The 17971-nt window shown below is 56.3% G+C and overlaps 1 protein-coding gene across 2 annotated transcripts; it reads right to left on the bottom strand.

Annotated features, from left to right (window-relative positions):
* Positions 1-426: 426 nt before the first annotated feature.
* On the bottom strand, positions 427-12662 carry LOC133355080 (phosphopantothenoylcysteine decarboxylase-like). 2 transcript variants are annotated; one of them, XM_061572371.1, is made up of 6 exons: positions 12558-12662; positions 4795-5423; positions 4004-4099; positions 2623-2751; positions 2077-2245; positions 427-1134 (listed from the first exon to the last, which is right to left on the bottom strand). In XM_061572371.1, exons 2-6 carry the CDS (start codon positions 4912-4914, stop codon positions 587-589), a joined length of 1062 nt encoding a protein of 353 aa, XP_061428355.1. In that variant the 5' UTR covers positions 4915-5423; positions 12558-12662; the 3' UTR covers positions 427-586. The 2 variants fall into 2 exon arrangements, with proteins under 2 accessions (XP_061428355.1, XP_061428356.1); XM_061572372.1 differs by having other exon boundaries at positions 4795-4992.
* Positions 12663-17971: the final 5309 nt, after the last annotated feature.

The raw sequence follows: 17971 nt of genomic DNA, 5'->3' as shown, positions 1-17971 counted from the left end.
GTGTGCCTGCATGCGAGGGGGAAACACTCTATCCCATACGGATAGAACACGTTTGCTGTTCTACCTTTTGGCGAGCCAGGCAGGGGAATACTTCCTCGACGCCCACGGGAAGAGAGTTCCACGCGATCCAACAACCCTCGCTGCTGCTGCCTCCAACACAGTGCTGGATTACAGGCAGCCAAGTGCGGAGTCACCACCGCCACCATCATCGGGGGGTGGGTGGTGCGTTAATATATTTAAGGAGGGGGGTGGACATAGAAGAAGCCTGCGAGAGGATGGTGGAGTGGGGGGGTGGAGGATTGGGTGATGGCAATGCCCGTGAAGACGCTGCTCGGCACTTCTCCCAGAAAATCGGACAATTTAATTTCAAGGAGTTTACTCAAATTTGGGACACGTGCAAACAAACACACGCAGTTTAGCCCTGAAGGCCTTCTGTAATGGCTGGTTTATTAATTAAACAATGCCGTGTTGACGAAGGGGACTGCTGCGTGAAGATGAAGTGTTGGGTCTTTGCCACGCGGATCCGAGGTTTCATCCCTAATCAGTTAAAATTTTAAGATATAAGCAATCTTCGGTTATAAGCAGTTCAGGTATTGGATACAGAATCATGGATGGATCCAGGTTCCTGTGTGGAGCTGGGTTCCTGTGTAGACCCTGGTTCCTGTGTAGACCCAGGTTCCCGTGTGTAGCTGGGTTCCTGTGTAGGCCCAGGTTCCTGTGTAGGCCCAGGTCCCTGTATGGATCCAGGTTCCAGTGTAGACCCAGGTTCCTGTGTAGACCTGGGTCCCTGTGTGGAGCTGGGTTCCTGTGTGGAGCTGGGTTCCTGTGTAGGTCCAGGTTCCTGTGTAGAGCCAGGTTCCTGTGTAGACCCAAGTTCCTGTGTAGGCCCAGGTTCCTGTGTAGACCTGGGTCCCTGTGTGGAGCTGGGTTCCTGTGTAGGTCCAGGTTCCTGTGTAGGTCCAGGTTCCTGTGTAGGCCCAGGTCCCTGTATGGATCCAGGTTCCAGTGTAGACCCAGGTTCCTGTGCAGACCCATGTTCCGGTGTGGAGCTGGGCTCAGGTGTGGTGAGGGAGGCTCTCAGGTGAGTCTGCACTGCCCGCACAATCGTGTCCACCTCCGCCATGGCACCCAGACCTGCGGTGAGGGTCGTGAGGGGGGGTGGTGAGGGTCGGTGAGCAGTGTGGTGAGTAGAGCTGGGAAATGCGATTAGAAATCATCCATTACCGCTGGTCGGTTCTATTGCTGGGACCAATCGGAATGAGTGGGTGAGTGTTGTTGTGTTGACCTACCGTGTGGTGAGTTAGTTGAGTTAGTGAGTGGATACATTTGTGAATGAATGAGTTGTCACCTGCAGTGCGGTGAGTGAGTCAATGAATGAGTGAGCTGGTGGGTGGGTGAGCGTTATAATGACCGGCGGTGTGCTGAGAGGGTGAGCGAGCCAATGAATGAGTGAGCTGGTGGGTGGGTGAGTGTTGTAGTGACCGGCGGAGTGCTGAGAGGGTGAGCGAGTCAATGAATGAGTGAGCTGGTGGGTGGGTGAGCGTTGTAGTGACCGGCGGTGTGCTGAGAGGGTGAGCGAGCCAATGAATGAGTGAGCTGGTGGGTGGGTGAGCGTTGTAGTGACCGGCGGTGTGCTGAGAGGGTGAGTGAGCCAATGAATGAGTGAGCTGGTGGGTGGGTGAGTGTTGTAGTGACCGGCGGTGTGCTGAGAGGGTGAGCGAGCCAATGAATGAGTGAGCTGGTGGGTGGGTGAGCGTTGTAGTGACCGGCGGTGTGTGGAGAGGGTGAGCGAGTCAATGAATGAGTGAGCTGGTGGATGGGTGAGCGTTGTCGTGACCTGCGGTGTGGTGCTAGTTGAACACAGGGTGGCGATGCACTCAACACGGCCGGAGTGATCGAACGAGCCAAGTTCACGGGAACAGCGACCGTGGCAGCGGCGGCAGCAGAGTGCCAAGGAGGCGACTGGGCGCACGAGCGTTCCCGTGTCTCCGTACGCGAGCGTACCCGTGTCTCCGCACGCGAGCGTACCCGTGTCTCTGCACGCGAGCGTAGCCGTGTCTCCGCACGCGAGCGTACCCGTGTCTCCGCATGCGAGGGTCTTGCTCACGCACGCCACCTCCTCGTAGCCGAGCTGGCGCAGCGTGCGCGTGTGGGCGCCCGTGAGCGGGTGATCCCACATGTGCGTGTTCATCGCCGGGCAGAAGAGCAGCGGGCGATCTCGGTCCCAGGCTCGCACCACACACATCTACGTGTGCGGGGAAGGGGGTGTGGGAGGTGTACATGGAAGGGGGGTTGGGTGCACAAGGGGAATATGCGAGATGGCTTCCCATAGAGACAAAGACACTCGCACAGGGACTCATAGACATATAGAGAGACCCACTGACTCACACAAAGACCCATAGCCTAACGTAGAAACCCAGAGGTTTACATCAAGATAACGCAGGCTCACAAACAGACCAATAGAGTCACATAGAGACCCACAGAGTCTCTCACACACACCAAAAAGTGCAAATTAGAATCCTAAAGACATCCACACCTGTGCCCCCCCCGCACCCCTCCTCACCCCCCCGCCCACCCCCCACGCTGCCCGCAGCTCCCCACACGTCACCGCCGCCCGCTCACCAGCAGGTTGTCGCAGAGACCGCCGGCCACCTTGGCGAGCGAGTTGGCGTCGAGCGGCGCGAGCAGCAGGAGGTCGGCCCAGCGGCGCAGCTCCACGTGGAGCACCGGGTCACCCAGACGCCTCCATGTCTGGGAGACGCACAGGGTGGGGGGTGGGGAATGGGGGGTGGGGGATGGGGGGGGATGGGGGGGGTGGAGGATGGGAGGGGTGGGGGGGATGGAGGATGGGAGGGGTGGGGGGGATGGGGTGGGGGATGGGGGGGATGGGGGATGGGGGGGGATGGGGGGTGGGGGATGGGGGGTGGAGGATGGGAGGGGTGGGGGGGATGGGGTGGGGGATAGGGGGGGATGGGGGTGGAGGATGGGGGTGGGGGATGGGGGGGAATGTGGGGGGATGAGGGATGGGGGTGAGGGGTGGGGATGGGGGGTGGGGGGTGGGGATGGGGGGTGGGGGATGGGGTGGGGGATAGGGGGGGATGGGGGATGGGGGTGAGGGGTGGGGATGGGGGGTGGGGGGTGGGGATGGGGGGTGGGGGATGGGGTGGGGGATAGGGGGGGATGGGGGATGGGGGTGAGGGGTGGGGATGGGGGATGGGGGGTGGGGGCAGCATAGGAAATAAATACCCCACCCCCACCAATGTTCCATCACGATTGCGCTATTATCGGCGGCGCTGCGTCTCGAGATGCCAAGGTTCGTTTCGGAAAACTCGCAGGGCGGCGAGACCCCTTCGAGCTCCGTAGAGAACGGCTCGCGGAGGCGGATGTCACAGAGCTCCATCTGAGAGGCCTTCTTCCTCTTCTTTGAGCGAGCTCCGCTCTGTGCACAGTGCAGAGGGCGGCTCTGCCACATGGGAGTAACGCTTGGCACGTGACGGTCACACTGACGTTCCATATGGCCTCACGTGAACACCTGCTGCGCTGTTTAAACATCAGCGCTGGGGAAACAAAGACGGTTACGCGTGCCATGTGCCTGCCTTCATCAGTGCTCGCTAATATAGCATTTGCTCCCAACAGTCTGTGTTAAATGCTAAATGGGATCTTTTTCCTTGTATAGTGTGCGCGTGTATATGTGTGTGTGTGTGGCACCAGCGGTGTCAAGATCGGCCTCTGTGGAGGAATAGGCTCGTGAAGGATGCTGCTGCTGGGCAGTTGGGAGGCAGTCGCCCTCTAACCACAGCGAAGGGCGGGGGGGGGCACAGTGGGGGGCGCAGTGGGGGGCACAGTGGGGAGCACAGTGGGGGGCACAGTGGGGGGCACAGGTGGTGCATCTGCCAATCATCTCAGGCCGGCCGTAACACCTGGGGTCTGTCCCGTCACCGTCCAGCAGCGAGCCTTCCTCGCTCGGTGCACCTAGCCTGGCACAGGCGTCGTGGACACTCACCTGCCACTCGTCGGCGTCGCTGTAGACGGGGACGGGCAGCGACTCGGCTGCGAAGAAGTGCTTCGCGTGCTCCGTGCACACCACACGCACCTCCGGCTACACAAAGACAAAGATCCCCCGTAGAGTTTTAATGTAGGGGCAAGTGCTGTTAGCGAGCACCTATGAAGGCCGGCACGGCACACGAGGGGGTGGGCGGCCAGCACCACTCCCGACCGCCTTTGTCTCCCGAGTGGCGATGTTTTTACACATCAGACCAGGCACTCATTTAAGGCTGAGTCGACCTAAGGAAAGCCAAGGACCGGTTCAGATAGTCATCACCGGTGTTGGCCGCTACGCGACCGCCCCCATTCGGCCGCACACACAGGCGGGGGTTCACACACGTGGCGGCCCATCTGCCAGCAGGGGGCGCGAGCGAGCAATTGCAGGGCTGCACCTTTATCTGTTTAGACTTTAGACTCACATAGGGACCCATAGACGACCATATGACCCGTAGACTAACACAGAAATCAGAGACGCACACAAGGGTCAGAATTGCATCGGGACTCATAGACTAACACACGAGTCATAGCCGTATATAGTTACAATGGACTCACATAGGACCAGTGGAAGAGTAGGCCAAATACCCCTCGACTAGAGCTCCTCATAGTGGGATAGTGGGGGGCTCTTTCACCAGCAGGGGCGTGAGAGCGAGCGATTGTAGGGCTGAACCTTTATCCTGCACCCTCTCAAGCAAAGCGCGATGATGATGAAGTCTCAGTGATGACAAAGTTCCAGAGACGATGGCGACTTGCCTGCTGTGGAAGTTCGAGGATGCGAGCCACCAGCTGCGGCAGCTTCACCGACGCCACGCTGCCGGTGGCTCCCAGCAGCACGCGGGGCCGCCTCCCCGCCCCCCCTCCTCCCTGCGCCATGGGCCCCCCTCGAGCCCCCCTCGAGCTCCCCCTGAGAGCCCCCCGATGTCACGGCACACAGAGACCGCCCGTGCCAGGCTGCAGTGCAGCGCACGCGTCCCCTTTAGAATCGAATCGTGAGCGACGTTGAAGTTATACCGATTCACTGCAGATCGATTCTAGTCACCCATCGCAATTGGCATTCCGCGTGTCGTTTTGTGTTGGTGGTTGAGGCGTGTTGAACCATGCTGGAAGTCTGAGTTGCGACTCGATACATCGATCGATAGTTTTTGTTAGCGGATGTTGTAATCATTCTGGCTGTTAGGGAATATGTAACGATCCGGCTGCTGGCGATCCACATCCGCAAATTAATTTTGTCGATTCTCAACGTGCCTTTCAATGGGTGCTGGACACGTTCCGTGAATCGCGGAATCGCGACCACGGTAATCGCGCTCGCGATTCACCCATCGGCGATTCCATCAGGGTGGCAGAAACCGTGACGCCGGTCGACGTTTCGAGCAATGTCCCTTCTGCATGGGCACACACACACACTGTGAACAGAGAGGCCCAGAAGAGAGACAGAGATCATAGGTTTGAAAAGCTGTGTCCCTCTAATGGGATCTCCGCTCAAAAGATTGATCCAGCCTCATTACACGTTCTGATTCTGGGATCTCAACACAAAATCTTTCACTTTTTCAAACATCGTGGGGGGAGGAGGAGGAGGTTGAGGCGGGTTGCCATCAACTCTCAGCTGCAGCTATTCCGGGAGACGTTCTAAATTGCCATCAATTAGTTTCATTAAAATATCCTCTACTTTTAAAATGTCCCGGATTGCTTTAGATCAGCGGTCGGGAACTTATGGCTCGCGAGCCATATATGGCTCTTCCGGTGACGGCATATGGCTCCCAGACAATTTTGAGTTGAAAAAAATAATAATACAAAAATAATAATAAAATCAGTCTTGAACTGATTTTAAAATACTTGTGATATTGCTTAATAATACTGTGTCATTTTAAAGTAAACAGAAATTAGTTTTGAAGATAAAATTTCTCGGGTCACGGGTACCGTGACCAGAAGTCGCATTAAAAGTAAGACATATTTAATTTATTATACGTTAAAAATACTATATGGCTGTCAATGAAATATATTAAGAAATATTTGGCTTTTATGGCTCTCCCAGTCAAAAAGGTTCCCGACCCCTGCTTTAGATCGTCACCGGGAGATCGGTCATCAATTCCGATCGAGACTCCCGGCCAAACCGAGGGGCTGGGCAACCCCACGGAGTCGGAGTCTTCATTGAGACTTCAGGAGGAATCCGATGAGCTATGAAGCTCTTTTGCACAGATGCCACCAGCAGACGGCACGAGACATTGGTAGAAGTGTACGGTGAGCCTCCTGCCGTGTTACATCCACACTCGAGTCCAGGTGGTGTACTCATTGTGTTGAGAGAGGGGAGATTATAAGGGGCCGTCCATAAATGACGTCACGCGATTTTGGACGATTTTGACCCCCCCCCCTCAAATATGACGTCACAAAGCTCTGCCCCCCCCCCCCCCCCCCCCCCCCCAAATAAAACTTGCTTCAAATCGCTTTAAACTATTGTCATTGTAGTGCGTATTTAATGTGGCGCTGCACTCTGATGTAGGAAAAAATGTATTTAAAAGTATATTTAATTAAGTAGAACGTGTTGTCTATATTCATTTAAAGTTGCGCTTTTTGATGTGACGTCACATTTCTCAACCCCCCCCCCCCCAGGTGCGTGACGTCATTTATGGACGTCCCCTAATAGCGAAGAGGAGAGTGATGGGGTGAGGCGTGAGAGGAGGCGGCCGCTAGGGGTCGCTGCTGCTGCTGCTGCCTCCACGCGGGGCCGCCGAAACCCCTCCCCTGGGGGTGTCAATCCAAGCTATGGATTCAAGATCGTCTCCCAGGACGGATTGTATTTGTTAGTCTGGATGGGTACGGGTTGAGGCGTGCACGTGGTGGCCACCACCCACGGCCTTCGTGTGCCGTGCCGGCCTTCAGCACGTGCCGCTTGCTGCTCGCTCACAGCACTTGCACCCCCCCAACAGTCTGTTAAGGTGACACGGTGGGGGGGTCTTTGGGGAGCGGTGGCGCAGCAGTTAGCGCTACGCTACGCTACGAACCCGGCCACCAGAATTTGATGTCCGCTCCCGGCCAACACCGGTGACTGATTATATCTGAACCCGTCCCGGGCCTCCACGAGGTCAAACTCGGTGCGGTGTAAACATCAGCGTTGGGGAGACAAAGGCGGCCGGGTGGTGCTGGCCACCCCACCCCTTCCATGCGCCGTGTCGGCCTTCTGCTGCTCCCTAACAGCACTTGCCCCAGCGGTCTGTTAAGGCTATAATATAAACGGGGGATCTTTGTCTTTTGTGAGGAGTGTAAGTTTATGTCGCTGTGTGAATGTCAACGTGTCCTCGTGTCTCTGAGTGACGTGTGAGTGTGATTGTGATCTCCTTATATCCCCGTGCCATTGTGTGTCGGTGTCATTGCGTCATCGCGGGGTATGTGACAAGAGCTGAGTGTGTGTGTCAGTGTGTGTGTCAGTGTGTGTGTCAGTGTGCGTGGTCAGTGTGTGTGTCAGTGTGTGTGTCAGTGTGCGTGGTCAGTGTGTGTGTCAGTGTGTGTGTCAGTGTGCGTGGTCAGTGTGTGTGTCAGTGTGTGTGTCAGTAGTGGGGAGCGGTAGTGTAGCGGTTAGCGCGCTGCGCTATGAACCTGGCGACCCGGGTTCGATTCCCGCTCACGGCTAACACCAGTGACGATTATCTGAACCGGTCCTGGGCCTCCCCTAGGTCGACTCAGCCTTAAATGAGTACCTGGTGCGGTGTGTAAACATCGCCACTAGGGAGACAAAGGCGGTCGGGCGTGGTGCTGGCCACCCACCCCCTCGTGTACCGTTCCGGCCTTCATAGGTGCTCGCTAACAGCACTTGCCCCTACAGTCTGTTCAGGCTATACGGGGGATCTTTGTCTTTGTCAGTGTGCGTGGGGAGCGGTGGTGTAGCGGTTAGCGCGCTGCGCTATGAACCTGGCCACCCGGGTTCGATTCCCGCTCACGGCTAACACCAGTGACGATTATCTGAACCGGTCCCGGGCCTCCCCTAGGTCGACTCAGCCTTAAATGAGTACCTGGTGCAGTGTGAAAACATCGCCACTGGGGAGACAAAGGCGGTCGGGCGTGGTGCTGGCCACCCACCCCCTCGTGTACCGTTGCGGCCTTCATAGGTGCTCGCTAACAGCACTTGCCCCTACAGTCTGTTAAGGCTATATCTTTGTCAGTGAGGTCCTGGGGGAGGGAAATTCTCTCAGCCAGGAAAACATCATGGCACAAAGTGGTGATAACCCTGCTGAGGCTGCGGTGCCTCAAATATTGGAAGAGGTCACCCCCTGTGAGTGGCTGGCTGAGGTGCCAGCTGTTGAGGAAGTACTGAGGGCGATCCGGAGTCTGAGACCAGGGAAGGCATCGGGCAGAGATGATCTCCCAAGCGAAATGCTGAGGGAGGGTGGCGTTTGTGCACAGACTGCCCTATATGACATCATAACAACAGTCTGGACCACTGGACGGGTTCCGCAGGACTGGAAGGATGCCCTGGTGGTTCCCCTCTTTAAGAAGGGGGACCGTACCGACTGTAACAACTACAGGGGCATCTCACTCCTCAGTGTGCCGGGTAAGGTCCTGGCAAGGATTATTCAACATCGCCTTGCTAGGCACGCTGAGGAGAGGCTTGCGGAGCCCCAATGCGGTTTCAGGAAAGGGCGGTCCTGCACAGATGCCATATTTTCTGTCCGTCTGCTACAGCAGAGGTGTAGGGAATTCCAAAAAGACCTACATCTCTGCTTTATTGACCTGGTCAAGGCCTATGATACCATCAGTAGGCCTGGGCTCTGGGTTGTTCTTCGTGCTTTCGGAGTCCCTGACCCTCTGCTCACGATCATTAAGGACCTTCATGATGGTGAGCGGGCCCGGGTAAAACTACGTGGCCGGGAGTCGGAGCCTTTCCCTGTACACCTTGGGGTGCGACAGGGATGTCCTCTGGCTCCCACATTATTTAACATCTATTTTGACCGCGTAGTTCGTGAAGCCTTCAATAGCTGTACCGGGGGAATTTCCATTTGGTACAGATATAATGGGAGGCTGATCGACGCCCGGGTGCGATCAAGGGATGGCTCCCTATTGGTCAACCACGTTATGTATGCCGATGATTTGGTAATAGCTGCTCACTCAGAGGAGGAGTTGGAGACGCTGCTGCTGAGACTGGAGCATGCCACTAAGAGGTGGGGCCTTACCATCAGCCCCACCAAAACTAAGCACCTGCCTGGGTATTTTGTACCATCGGACACTCCACCCACACAACTCCCAATCGGTGATGGGGCAGTTGTGGAGAGAGTGGAGAGTTTCCCATACCTAGGCAGTATGCTTATGACCGGCTCCAGTTTAACAGCAGAGGTCTCACTCCGAATCAGTCGAGCGGCAATATTTTTTCATCGGTTGCGTAACGCTGTGTGGAAGCTACCTGGTCTGTCGCTCCGCACGAAGCTTCAGGTCTTCTCGGCCACGGTCATTCCCTCCCTTCTCTACGCTTGCGAGACGTGGACCCCCCTGGTGGAGCATCTTCGCCGGTTGGAAACATTTAGGCTGGCCTGCCTACGATCCATCCTGGGTTTAACCAGGCTGGATTGTGTGAGGAGCTCACAAATCCTTGAAAGATCTGGGCAAAGTCCCATCAGTGAGCTCCTCCGGCAGGCAAGGCTGCGTTGGCTGGGTCATGTAGCCCGCATGCCCAGCCACCGCATGCCTAAACAGCTTTTGTTCGGCCGGATCGAGGGGGCTAGACGGGCGCGGCACGGGCTGGAGAAGAGATGGAGTGATGTGGTACAGGAGGACGTGGAGCTGAGTGGACTTGCCGATGACTGGTACCAGCGGTGTCAAGATCGGCCTCGGTGGAGGAGGCTCGTGAAGGACGCTACTGGGCAGTTGGAGGCAGTCGCCCTCCAACAACAACGGAGGGCGGAGGAGCGACGCTCACAACAACGAGCGGAGCGCCGGGTGGCTAAAGCACAGCAAGTTGGCACAGTAGGGGGCACAGGTGGTGCATCAGCCAGTCATCTCGGTCATCTCGGTCAGTCGACCCGTGGCACCTGCTGGGTCTGCCCCGTGACCTCCTGCCAGCGGGCTTTCGACACTTCACGTGGCCTCAAGGTGCACTTGGCCTGGCACAAGCATCGTGGTGACGTCACCGCCACTTAGTGGCGAATGGCGGTTGTTGTTGTTGTCAGTGTGTGTGGCCATGTAGCCCGCATACCCAGCCACCGCATGCCTAAACAGCTTTTGTTCGGCCGGATCGAGGGGGCTAAACGGGCGTGGTACGGTCTAGAGAAGAGATGGTGTGACGTGGTACAGGAGGACGTGGAGCTGAGTGGACTTGCCGATGACCGGTACCAGCGGTGTCACGATCGGCCTCTGTGGAGGAGGCTCGTGAAGGACGCTACTGGGCAGTTGGAGGCAGTCGCCCTCCAACAACAACCTAGGGCGGAGGAGCGACGCTCACAACAACGAGCGGAGCGCCGGGTGGCTAAAGCACAGCAAGTTGGCAGAGTAGGGGGCACAGGTGGTGCATCAGCCAGTCATCTCGGTCATCTCAGTCAGTCGACCCGTGGCACCTGGGTCTGCCCCGTGACCTCCTGCCAGCGGGCGTTCGACACTTCACGTGGCCTCAATTGTGCACATGGCCTGGCACAAGCGTCGTGGTGACGTCACTGCCACTTAGTGGCGAATGGCGGTTGTTGTTGTTGTGTCAGCGTGTTTGTCAGTGTCTATGATACCATCAGTAGGCCTGGGCTCTGGGTTGTTCTTCGTGCTTTCGGAGTCCCTGACCCTCTGCTCACGATCATTAAGGACCTTCATGATGGTAAGCGGGCCCAGGTAAAACTACGTGGCCGGGAGTCGGAGCCATTCCCTGTACACCTTGGGGTGCAACAGGGATGTTCTCTGGCTCCCACATTATTTAACATCTATTTTGACCACGTAGTTCGTGAAGCCTTCAATAACTGTACCGGGGGAATCTCCATCTGGTACAGAAACAATGGGAGGCTGATCGATGCCCAGGTGCGGTCAAGGGATGGCTTCCTATTGGTCAATCACGTTATGTATGCTGATGATTTGGCAATTGCTGCTTACTCAGAGGAGGAGTTGGAGACGCTGCTGCTGAACCTGGAACTTGCCACTAAGAGGTAGGGACTTACCATCAGCCCCACCAAAACTAAGCGCCAGCTTGGATATTTTGTACCATCGGACACTCCACCCCCACAACTCCCAATGGGTGATGGGGCAGTAGTGGAGAGAGTGGAGAGTTTCCCATACCTGGGCAGTATGCTCATGACCGGCTCCGGTTTGACAGCAGAGGTCGCACTCCGAATCAGTCGAGCGGCATTATCTTTTAACTAGCTGTACTACCCGGCTTCGCCCGGGACTTGTATCCACCACGGCCGGCCGCCTTTGTCTCCCCAGTGGCGATGTTAATACGCCACAGCAGTTACTCGTTTGAGGCTGAGTCGACCTATGTGAGGTTCAAATAATCTTGATCGGTGGTGGCCATGAGCGGGAATCTAACTCGGTTCGCCGGGTTGGTAGCGCAGCGTAGCGTTAACCACTACACCCACCGCTCCTCACACACACAGACGCACACACACACAGACACACGCAGAAACACACAGACAGACACAGACAGACACAAAGACAGCACGCTAACCACTACACTACCGCTCCCCACACACCACACACGCAGACACACACACAGAACACACACACAGACAGACACACACACACAGACACACAGACAGCACGCTAACCACTACACTACCGCTCCCCACACACCACACACGCACACACACAGACACACACACAGACACACACACACAGACACACACACACAGACACACACACACACAGACACACACACACACAGACACACACAGGCAGCACGCTAAGCACTACACTACCGTTCCTCCTACACACCACACACGCACACACACAGACACACACACACAGACACACACACACAGAGACACACACACAGACACACACACAGACACACACACACACAGACACACACACACAGACACACACACAGGCAGTACGCTAAGCACTACACTACCGTTCCCCCTACACAACACACGCGCGCGCGTCCATAGGTACACATACACGCGCTTGCTGCAGACACACACATACACACACATACATAACCGCACATACACACAAACACATACACACACATGCATACACACAAACATACACATACATACAAACACACACATACATACACACAAACACATACACAATACACACACACATACATACAGACACACACATACATACACACAAACACATACAGACACATACATACACACATACATACAGACACAGAGACATACACATAAACACATACACACATAGTCATGACCCGGCTTTGCCCGGGACTTGTATCCACCAGGCCCGGCCGCCTTTGTCTCCCCAGTGGCGATGTTAATACGCCACACCAGTTACTCGTTTTGAGGCTGAGTCCCTCCCTCGCCACTCTGCCTCCCTCGCCACTCTGCCTCCCTCGCCACTCTGTAGAGGACGTGAAATTTGTATGAATTTACCTCAGAGTGGCGTGTTGGGTGTCGAGGCCTAGCACCGTGCAGAGCCTCCCGCCTTGCCTGATTTTCCCACCCGGCGAACGCTGGGTACGGGTGCCGGTCCCCCCCCCCCCCCCCCGCCGCGCTATTAAAAATGGCGTCCACCCCGCGGAGAAAAGTTGCTACTCGTTGCCAGGGGCAACCGCCGTCCAATGAAAGCTGCGAAGGCGTGGCTAGCCGTTGCCAGGGGCAACCGCCGTCCAATGAAAGTGCAGTCCACACACACACACACAGACACACAGACATGAACGATTTTATATATATAGATTGGTTGTGTAACGCTGTGTGGAAGCTACCTGGTCTGTCGCTCTGCACGAAGCTTCAGGTCTTCTTGGCCATAGTAATTTCCTCCCTTCTCTACGCTTGCGAAACGTGGACCCCCCTAATGGAACATCTTCGCCGGTTAGAAACATTTAGGCTGGCTTGCCTACGATCCATCTTGGGTTTAACCAGGCTGGATTGTGTGAGAAGCTCACATATCCTTGAAAGATCTGGGCAAATTCCCATCGGTGAGCTCCTCCGGCAGGCAAGGCTGCGTTGGCTGGGCCATGTAGCCCGCATGCCCAGCCACCGCATGCCTAAACAGCTTTTGTTCGGCCGGATCGAGGGGGCTAAACTGGTGCGGTACGGGCTAGAGAAGAGATGGAGTGATATGGTACAGAAGGATGTGGAGCTGAGTGGACTTGCCGATGACCGGTACCAGCTGTGTCAAGATCGGCCTCTGTGGAGGAGGCTCGTGAAGGACGCCACTGGGCAGTTGGAGGCAGTCGCCCTCCAACAACAACGGAGGGCGGAGGAGCGACGCTCACAACAACGAGCGGAGCGCCGGGTGGCTAAAGCACAGCAAGTTCGCAGAGTAGGGGGCACAGGTGGTGCATCAGCCAGTCATCTCGGTCATCTCAGTCAGTCGACCCGTGGCACCTGGGTCTGCCCTGTGACCTCCTGCCAGCGGGCGTTCGACACTTCACGTGGCCTCAAGGTGCACATAGCCTGGCACAGGCGTCGTGGTGACGTCACCACCACTTAGCGGCGAATGGCGGTTGTTGTGTGTGTGTGGTCAGTGTGTTGTGTTTTTAATGTGTCTGCGAGTGTCAGTACGAGTGTCAGTGTGTGCGTGAGTGTGCACCTCGCCTGGCACAGGCGCCGTTGTGACATCACCGCCACTTAGCGGTGAACTGCGGCTGTTGTTGAGTCTATCAGTGTCTGTATCGGTGTCAGTGATTCAGTATGCGTCAGTGCAGTGTGGATGTACGTTTTGTGAGTGTGAGTTGTGTGTGAGTGTGAGTTGTGTGAGTGTGTGAGTGTGTCAGTCTACCACCCACTCCACGCCCCTGCCTTCCCCCATGGACATTTAATAAATCTCCAAGGGCCTCTTATCCTGGGGATCTCTCCCTCCTCCCTTTCCTCCCTCCCTTAACCCTCCTCCTCCATCACGACCACTCCTCGCTCCGTGCTGTTCCACCTCTCATAAAGCCACCTCGCAGCCATTGGCTATCGCATACACTCGTCCTTGTGACTCGGGAAGTGGTGGGTGAGGGTGGGTGGTGGGTGAGGGGTGAGGGTGGGTGCGGGGTGAGGGTGGGTGAGGGTGGGTGAGGGGAGGTGGTGGGTGGTGGGTGAGGGGAGGTGGTGGGTGAGGTTGGGTGAGGGGAGGTGGTGGGTGAGGGGTGAGGGTGGGTGAGGGGTGAGGGTGGGTGAGGGGAGACAGTGGGTGAGGGTTAGGGGTGAGGGTGGGTGGTGAGGGGAGGTGATGGGTGGAATGATGGGTGAAGGGAGATGATTGGTGAGAGTAATTGGTGGGTGAGGGCAGGTGATATGTGACAGGTGATGTGTGACAGGTGATGGGTGACAGGTGATGGGTGACAGGTGATGGGTGACAGCGGCTGCTCAGCTATCCAGGGTGCAGGCGGTGCAACTGCATCGCGGCCCTCAGGCGGCAGGGGCCCAGGCGCTGGGCTCCGAGGCGAGGGAGGGATTGGCCATGAGGGGCCCTCGCACTTGGGCCCGTGGTGGCGACCATTTAGTCGTTGTTGTTGCTGCTCTGAATTCGTTTTGCTTAATTGCTGTACAGTACGTGATATTTACGGTGACAGCCCAGGTCCCGATTGCAAGTGAGACTCCATCCCTTTGTCTTGAGGTCTCGCCTTAACTCGCTCATATCACTTACTCATTCACCACGCATTCACTCACCGACCCTCATTCACCCACTCACCCACCCCATGTAGGAGCTGTGGGTTTGGGGTGTGTGATGGGATGGTGGTGTATGATGGGAGCTGTGGGTTTGTGGTGTGTGATGGGATGATGGTGTATGATGGGAGCTGTGGGTTTGGGGTGTGTGATGGGATGGTGGTGTATGATGGGAGCTGTGGGTTTGTGGTGTGTGATGGGATGATGGTGTATGATGGGAGCTGTGGGTTTGGGGTGTGTGATGGGATGATGGTGTATGATGGGAGCTGTGGGTTTGTGGTGTGTGATGAGATGATGGTGTATGGTGGGAGCTGTGGGTTTGTGGTGTGTGATGGGATGATGGTGTATGATGGGAGCTGTGGGTTTGGGGTGTGTGATGGGATGATGGTGTATGATGGGAGCTGTGGGTTTGTGGTGTGTGATGGGATGATGGTGTATGATGGGAGCTGTGGGTTTGGGGTGTGTGATGGGAGCTGTGGGTTTGGGGTGTGTGATGGGATGATGGTGTATGATGGGAGCTGTGGGTTTGGGGTGTGTGATGGGATGGTGGTGTATGATGGGAGTTGTGGGTTTGGGGTGTGTGATGGGAGCTGTGGGTTTGGGGTGTGTGATGGGATGATGGTGTATGATGGGAGCTGTGGGTTTGGGGTGTGTGATGGGATGGTGGTGTATGATGGGAGTTGTGGGTTTGGGGTGTGTGATGGGATGGTGGTGTATGATGGGAGTTGTGGGTTTGGGGTGTGTTATGGGATGGTGGTGTATGATGGGAGTTGTGGGTTTGGGGTGTGTTATGGGATGGTGGTGTATGATGGGAGCTGTGGGTTTGGGGTGTGTTATGGGATGGTGGTGTATGATGGGAGTTGTGGGTTGGGGTGTGTTATGGGATGGTGGTGTATGGTGGGAGTTGTGGGTTTGGGGTGTGTTATGGGATGGTGGTGTATGGTGGGAGCTGTGGGTTTGGGGTGTGTGATGGGAGCTGTGGGTTTGGGGTGTGTGATGGGATGGTGGTGTATGATGGGAGCTGTGGGTTTGGGGTGTGTGATGGGATGGTGGTGTATGATGGGAGCTGTGGGTTTGGGGTGTGTGATGGGATGGTGGTGTATGATGGGAGTTGTGGGTTTGGGGTGTGTTATGGGATGGTGGTGTATGATGGGAGCTGTGGGTTTGGGGTGTGTGATGGGATGATGGTGTATGATGGGAGTTGTGGGTTTGGGGTGTGTGATGGGATGGTGGTGTATGATGGGAGCTGTGGGTTTGGGGTGTGTGATGGGATGGTGGTGTATGGTGGGAGCTGTGGGTTTGGGGTGTGTGATGGGATGATGGTGTATGATGGGAGCTGTGGGTATGGGGTGTGTGATGGGATGATGGTGTATGGTGGGAGTTGTGGGTTTCGGGGTGTGTGACACACCCCTGACTCCCACACTCCGAGGAGGGTGTAACTGCTGCTGATGATGTTATTTGTGATCAGCAATTCCCCCCCACCCATCTCTCTGGGGAACGCGACCACAGTCACACCCACAACAACACGCCTGCACACACCTCTCATGCAAACACACACACACAGATCCACCCTATAGCCCTTCATAGGCTCGTTGGAGCAAGTGCTGTTAGTGAGTGAGCATCCATTAAGAGGGGTGATGTGGCTAAGCGCCATCCCCGGACGGCTTTGTCACCCCGGTACTGATATTTTACGCCATCTAGGAGAGCGACCCAGGACCGGTTCTATTATTTCACCACCGATATTGATTGGCTGTCAGCGGCAATCGAACTCGATCCACCTGTCATTGCTTGCTAGACATGCATTAGTGTGTGTGCGGTAAAACCGGTAACCGTCATGCGGTTACCGGTAGTGCAAACAAACCGATTTTTTAAACCGCCCCAAACCCACGACCACCCCCACCCCTCGTTTCCCGTGCTTTGTATTAACGGCAGCAACCATCCGTGGGACGGAAAGGGGGGTGCGGTCAGACCCTACCATGTTGGATGCAGGGGTTAGGGGTGTGAGACGTGGACCCAGATGCTTTAGCTCTCTCCTTCATATTCGCTGTATTACTCAGACACTCAAAACCTCACTCACACACTCATTCACTCACCCGCTCAATACAAGACCAGGGTTGCACTCTAATCATCATCATCCATCACGGAGTGGCCAGGTGTCGCCCTTTGGGTCAACTCTCGATAACGAAGCGACCACGTGGGGTGCACGGGGTGGCTAACCCGAGTGAGCAAGCCGATCGCGGTTGTCCTATGGATAGCCTCGTCCCTTGCCATAGGAATGTGGACTTTCCACCGCTCGCTGTGCAGGCATGAAAACCGGAGCTATATGACTCAACATCGTGTTTGGTTGGACTGCTATTCCGCTTGTTCACACAGGAAACCCTGAGCGAGTGTCAAGATTATTGTTTATGGAGGGTCCTGCCAAGTTTTCACAGTTGTGGGGGCCGATGTTGCTGCTGCTGCTGTGTGACCCAAATCGAGTGATTTGAAAGTCGTTTCTCAGCATGGGGGTATGTCTGGCCATGGGAGGGCCCGGAGGAAACCCCACGCAGAACAGGGGGAGCGGTACAAACTCCAACAGCAGCCGTCGGTCGCCACGGCGCTTGTGCCAGGCTAGGTCCACTTTGATGCCATCACGTGAATTTTTGAAGGCCTCGCTGCTGGCAGGTAACTGGACTGACCCATATGTTGTGGGTTGACCGAGATGAGTGGCAGACGCAAACCTGTGCTTGCCACTTTGCCACACACTCTCACAAAGACAACATTCCACGTGCAGCCTTGAAGCCATCGCTCTTCATCGCGAGGCCCACGGCCCCTGGCGGCTCCTGGCGGCCTTTAGTGTGGCCCCTGGCGGCCTTTAGTGTGGCCCCTGGTGGCCTTTAGTGTGGCCCCTGGCGGCCTTTAGTGTGGCCCCTGGTGGCCTTTAGTGTGGCCCCTGGTGGCCTTTAGTGTGGCCCCTGGTGGCCTTTAGTGTGGCCCCTGGTGGCCTTTAGTGTGGCCCCTGGCGGCCTTTAGTGTGGCCCCTGGTGGCCTTTAGTGTGGCCCCTGGTGGCCTTTAGTGTGGCCCCTGGTGGCCTTTAGTGTGGCCCCTGGTGGCCTTTAGTGTGGCCCCTGGTGGCCTTTAGTGTGGCCCCTGGCGGCCCCTGGCGGCCTTTAGTGTGGCCCCTGGCGGCCTTTAGTGTGGCCCCTGGCGG

This window comes from Lethenteron reissneri, chromosome 50, assembly GCF_015708825.2.
Source record: "Lethenteron reissneri isolate LAM-NWPU_2019-01 chromosome 50, ASM1570882v1, whole genome shotgun sequence".
Classification (NCBI taxonomy): domain Eukaryota; kingdom Metazoa; phylum Chordata; class Hyperoartia; order Petromyzontiformes; family Petromyzontidae; genus Lethenteron; species Lethenteron reissneri.
This window is presented reverse-complemented; position numbering and strand designations above follow the sequence as displayed.